This window comes from Xenopus laevis, chromosome 1S, assembly GCF_017654675.1.
Source record: "Xenopus laevis strain J_2021 chromosome 1S, Xenopus_laevis_v10.1, whole genome shotgun sequence".
NCBI classification, from domain to species: domain Eukaryota; kingdom Metazoa; phylum Chordata; class Amphibia; order Anura; family Pipidae; genus Xenopus; species Xenopus laevis.
This window is the reverse complement of record NC_054372.1, coordinates 2,944,566-2,949,764: the sequence shown is the minus strand read 5'-3', so window position 1 is coordinate 2,949,764 and position 5,199 is coordinate 2,944,566. Positions and strand designations below refer to the sequence as shown.

At 45.5% G+C, this 5,199-nt stretch overlaps 1 protein-coding gene across 1 annotated transcript; it reads right to left on the bottom strand.

Annotated features, from left to right (window-relative positions):
- Positions 1–1,947: 1,947 nt before the first annotated feature.
- Positions 1,948–4,972, bottom strand: egr4.S (early growth response 4 S homeolog). Its single transcript, XM_018242946.2, has 2 exons — positions 4,685–4,972; positions 1,948–4,221 (listed from the first exon to the last, which is right to left on the bottom strand). Exons 1-2 carry the CDS (start codon positions 4,953–4,955, stop codon positions 2,870–2,872), a joined length of 1,623 nt encoding a protein of 540 aa, XP_018098435.2. The 5' UTR covers positions 4,956–4,972; the 3' UTR covers positions 1,948–2,869.
- Positions 4,973–5,199: the final 227 nt, after the last annotated feature.

The window sequence follows — 5,199 nt, the reverse complement described above, 5'->3', positions numbered from 1 at the left end:
TTTATTTGAACCCATATCATACCGGTTGCTATGCCACTGTCTCTTGATTCTCCTTTCATGATAGTGATGAGAATGTGAGTCACCTGAGATACAGATTGTGATCCTTCTATACACAGTAGATAAAAGTAATATCCTCTATGCACAGCATTGACTTCCAGATCAAAAGAAAGGGGTGGGGATACCCAGGAACGTCCTCCCAGTAGGCGTGTACCATCCATATTCTTCTTCAGTAAAGAACTGGCCCCCACCAAGCATGAATAGACTTATAGAATTAATATGGTAATTAGCACAGAACATTTTCTATTTTGGATGCATTGGGGAGATAATGTGTTGTCTTTAATCACTCTGAATGGATTGCTTTGATCTAAGCACCCTAATTGTATCACGGCATGAGAAATGTCTTTTTTCCCAGTAGGTCTTTGAATTGGTTGTATTATAGGTCATATACCTTTATTTGTCATCAACCAAATTATCTTTGATTTATTTTATACACTGACCCAACTACTTTACCAACCACCCCATGACTTATACAGTGACCCAACTACTGTACCAACAACCCCATGACTTATACACTGACCCAACTACTGAACCAACCACCCCATGACTTATACACTGACCCAACTACTGTACCAACCATCCCATGACTTATACACTGACCCAACTACTGTACCAACCATCCCATGACTTATACAGTGACCCAACTTCTGTACCAACCACCCCATGACTTATACAGTGACCCAACTACTGTACCAACCACCCTATGACTTATACACTGACCCAACTACTGTACCAACCACCCCATGACATATACACTGACCCAGCTACTGTACCAACCACCCCATGACCCATGCACTGACCCAACTACTGTACCAACCACCCCATGACTTATACACTGACCCAACTACTGTACCAACCACCCCATGACTTATACAGTGACCCAGCTACTGTACCAACCACCCCATGACTTATACAGTGACCCAAATACTAAACCAACCACCCCATGACTTATACACTGACCCAACTACTGAACCAACCAACCCATGACTTATACACTGACCCAACTACTGTACCAACCACCCCATGACTTATACAGTGACCCAACTTCTGTACCAACCACCCCATGACTTATACACTGACCCAACTACTGTACCAACCACCCCATGACTTACACACTGACCCAACCACTGTACCAATCACCCCATGACTTATACACTGACCCAGCTACTGTACCAACCACCCCATGACTTATACACTGACCCAACTACTGTACCAACCACCCCATGACTTATACACTGACCCAACTACTGTACCAACCACCCTATGACTTATACACTGACCCAACTACTGTACCAACCACCCCATGACTTATACACTGACCCAACTACTGTACCAACCACCCCATGACTTATACACTGACCCAACTACTGTACCAACAACCCCATGACTTACACACTGACCCAACCACTGTACCAATCACCCCATGACTTATACACTGACCCAACTACTGTACCAACCACCCCATGACTTACACACTGACCCAACCACTGTACCAATCACCCCATGACTTATACACTGACCCAGCTACTGTACCAACCACCCCATGACTTATACACTGACCCAACTACTGTACCAACCACCCCATGCCTTATACACTGACCCAACTACTGTACCAATCACCCAATGACTTATACACTGACCCAACTACTGTACCATTCAGTCCATAACTTTTATACTGACCAAGCTACTGTGTAACCAGGCCATGACTTATACACTGAATCAGCTATGGTACCAATCAGTCCCAAATAAACCTGAATCAGCTACAGTATTAATCATCCTGAACATACACACTGACCCAGCTACAGTATCAATCAAACTTACCCACTGACCCACTAGGATAACCAGCAGCCCAATGATACAAACACACAGTATTGAAAAGACACATGTGGATTTGCAGAGCAGAAGAAACTTTATTTATCTGAAAAAATAAAACACTATGTCATGTATTTGAACCAGATTCTTTGTACAAAATAAAGTCATAAATACAAATCAACAACAAAAGCTTAAATACAGTACAAAAATTCCAGGATCCAGTCTGTAAAAAGGAAAAGACAGTCAAGTCGCCACAGCCCTTGTTTGGGCTAATATATGTATATATATGTATGTATGAAAAGCACCCACTGTGTGTGGTAGAAATAAGTCAAACAAGTCCACTCCCAGCAAAGGTGGAAACAAATAAATGTTTTATTCATTTCTTCTTTTTCTTGTGATTTCTGTACAAATAGCAGCAGAGAATAATACACTGGAGACTAGTTCACTAAAGTGCCTGACAACATTGAGTCCGTTTGTAGTACAAAGGCTTCACTTAGCGATGTGACTATTTATATGTACAAATATGTTCAAGGTCCTCTTCTCATTCTTTACTTTATCTCCCGACAGGCTGAGAATAGAGACGCTATAAGCGGAGGTAACAGTATGTATGGAAGTGTGTGTAAATAGCACAGCTAGTGTCAGTAAGAATAGGCAGCTAGTGCTCTAACTAGTGCTCTAACTGTATAGAACGATGCGCTTTAATTCGCATTGAGGCGTCTGGTATCGATCTCACGATTCGGCTCAGGCAGGAGCTGTCCACAGGGCTTGGTGCTGAAACTCCTCAACTCCAACTTGATGGTGCTGGTTCTCTGTACAATAAATGAAGCTGACAGAGTTGCCTTTGGCAAATAGACATGAGATTGAGCCATGCAGGTAACAGCCGAGCCACAAATCAAACCAGCTCCTTCCAAAGAACAAGGGGCTAGCGTGTAGACCAATTGCAGGGGGAGATGTCCCCCAAGGAAAAGGTGTAACCAGAGGTAACCTCGGTTGGGTTGTTTCACAGGGTCCCAAAGGATAAGCCCACAGTGTAGAAGCCAAGACCTTTCAGCTTCTCCTCAGTCCTGACCTTCTGCTTCATGTGGACCTTTCCATGTCGCTTCTTTTCGTCACTCCTGGCAAACCTTCTGCCGCACAAATCGCAGGAGAAGGGTTTTTCCCCCGTGTGAGTGCGGATGTGGGTGGTGAGATGGTCGCTGCGACTGAAATTCCTCAGACAAATCCTACACTGGAAGGGCTTGTGGCCAGTGTGGATCCTCAAGTGCCTGTTGAGCTCGTCCGAGCGCGCAAAGCTCCTAATACAGCTCTCAACTGGGCACGCAAAGGCTTTCTCGTGAGGTTTTGGGCGAAAGCATTTGGCTGGGAACTTGTTTCTCTGGTATTTTTTCCTTGGCTCTACAGAGGGTCCCACCACATGATTAGGGAGCATGTGTCCCTCAGTAGGAGAATGACCCAAAAAGTTAGTGGAGATGAGAGGAGGAGAAGGGTGGTGGATGACCTCCTCTTGGTTTGTTAGTCCAGGTGCTGCCACCGGATTGCCAAACTGGTATTTGAAATCCCCCATGAGTTGAGATTTTAAGTCCATCTTGGTGTCATTGAAATCGCTATGGGAGGTTTGATAACTGTCCAACTGGCAGGTAAAGTCTATGCTGCTGAAATTGGCAGAATCTTCTGATATTTCCGTGGCATGAGGTTGGCAGCAGGCAGACATCATATTCTCAACCTTGGATTCCAGTGGGTGAAAGACTGGATGGGGGTTATTGGACTGGTGGAAAGAGTCCTGCTGGAAAGAGTCCTGCTGGAAAGAGTCCTGCTGGAAAGAGTCCTGCTGGAAGGAGCTAGTGGCAAAGCTTTGGCCAGTCTGAGCCTCCCACTGAGGGCACGGTGAGCTGAAAGAGTCCATAGAGGGAGATATCGGGGAAAATTCCATTTCGTGTTTGTTTGGGACCACTTTGGAGTCAAAAAAGCACTGGGAAGAGGAAGAGCTTCCCAGACTGGGGGAACTGGGGACCTGGTGAATATCCTCAGTGCTGCTGAAGGCAGAGTATAGTTGGTTCTGGTAGGGCTGTTGCACAGAGATTCTCAGATTGGGTTGGGAGTAAAGGTCCATATGGTTCTGAATGGCCTCAGGGACGGAGTAAAGGGACTCCTGCCTGTTTAGCTGCTGAGGAGCCGAGATGGTGGAGATTCCCAGAATTCCAGACATGATGCTGAAGAAAGCTTCTTGGTCTTGAGAATGCTCTGGGTTGGCCTCGATGAAGAAGCTGCCCGAATAATTGAGCGGTAATGGTGGAGAAGGCTGACTGCTGAGGAAGAAGTAATCTGAAGTCTCACCGTTGTCAGCGAAGTCACCTGAAAGCAAAACAGATCTTGGTCACTTACAAGTTTGTTTTTTTGTGATTCCCAACTATTGCCAATCACCACAATGTGTCATATATCCAAATCAGCCCCAACTCCCTCCTAAATGTCATTTATCCAAAACAACCTCAACTCCCTCCTAAATGCCATTTATCCAAAGCAGCCCTAACTGCCAGTTACTCAGCCTTCACAAAAAAGCTGTTTTAGGGAATCCTCAACAGAAGCATTTACACCTCCCCCAAAGGTGCAATTTTATTCAAACCGAAGTACATTACAGTCAATCTATTGCCCTTCAGCTAAATTGACTACAACTCCCAGAGTCCCTGCTTCATGTCTCAAGCTGATCAGTTGCACCATTTATATAATCAGTCCAATTGAATTACAGCAGCATCACAACCTCTGCACATTCTATCCGCTCATTTCCAATTACAAATCTGCAAATCCAGAGGGTCTTTACCTGAGCTGAGTGGGCCACTTGTCTGCTCCTGTTTCCTTTCATTGAGCTGCTGGGGGGCTCCAGAGTCTGTGCTTTGCACCCCTTCTTCTTTCAGCTCGGGGTCCCCCTGGTATTTGGGGTAGAGTGAGTCCTGGCAGGAGAGGTCCATCGTTATTAAGTAGTGAGCAGCTGCTGGACACTGGTTCCTTATAGAAGTGCTAATGGGAAGCCTGTGTGTATATGGGGCTGCGGCTGCTGCTGCTCCTCTCAGTGTCGGTGGGATTGTGTCCATGCTCCATGCACAGCCCCTTATATTTATATTCAGCTGGAGCTGCCTCTGATCTTCCGCCGCCTGGGATCTCTCCATTTCAGGAGTCTCCAGTGATGCTGCGTGATGTAAATGCCCATATATGGACACAGGATGTAGCTTGGGGACACCCAAAAAGGAAATCTCTTATTTTGACGCCTCTTTTGCTCCTTTCGTCTTGTTATTTGGTTTGTTTGAAAAAAAGCTTTAAATAAACGCAGAGCCAGGA

Coding starts and splice junctions, on each gene's coding strand:
- egr4.S (XM_018242946.2), bottom strand. CDS start 4,955: ATGGACACAATCCCACCGACACTGAGAGGAGCAGCAGCAGCCGCAGCC. Junction 4,222..4,684: donor AAGTGGCCCACTCAGCTCAG/GTAAAGACCCTC, acceptor TTTTGCTTTCAG/GTGACTTCGCTGACAACGGT.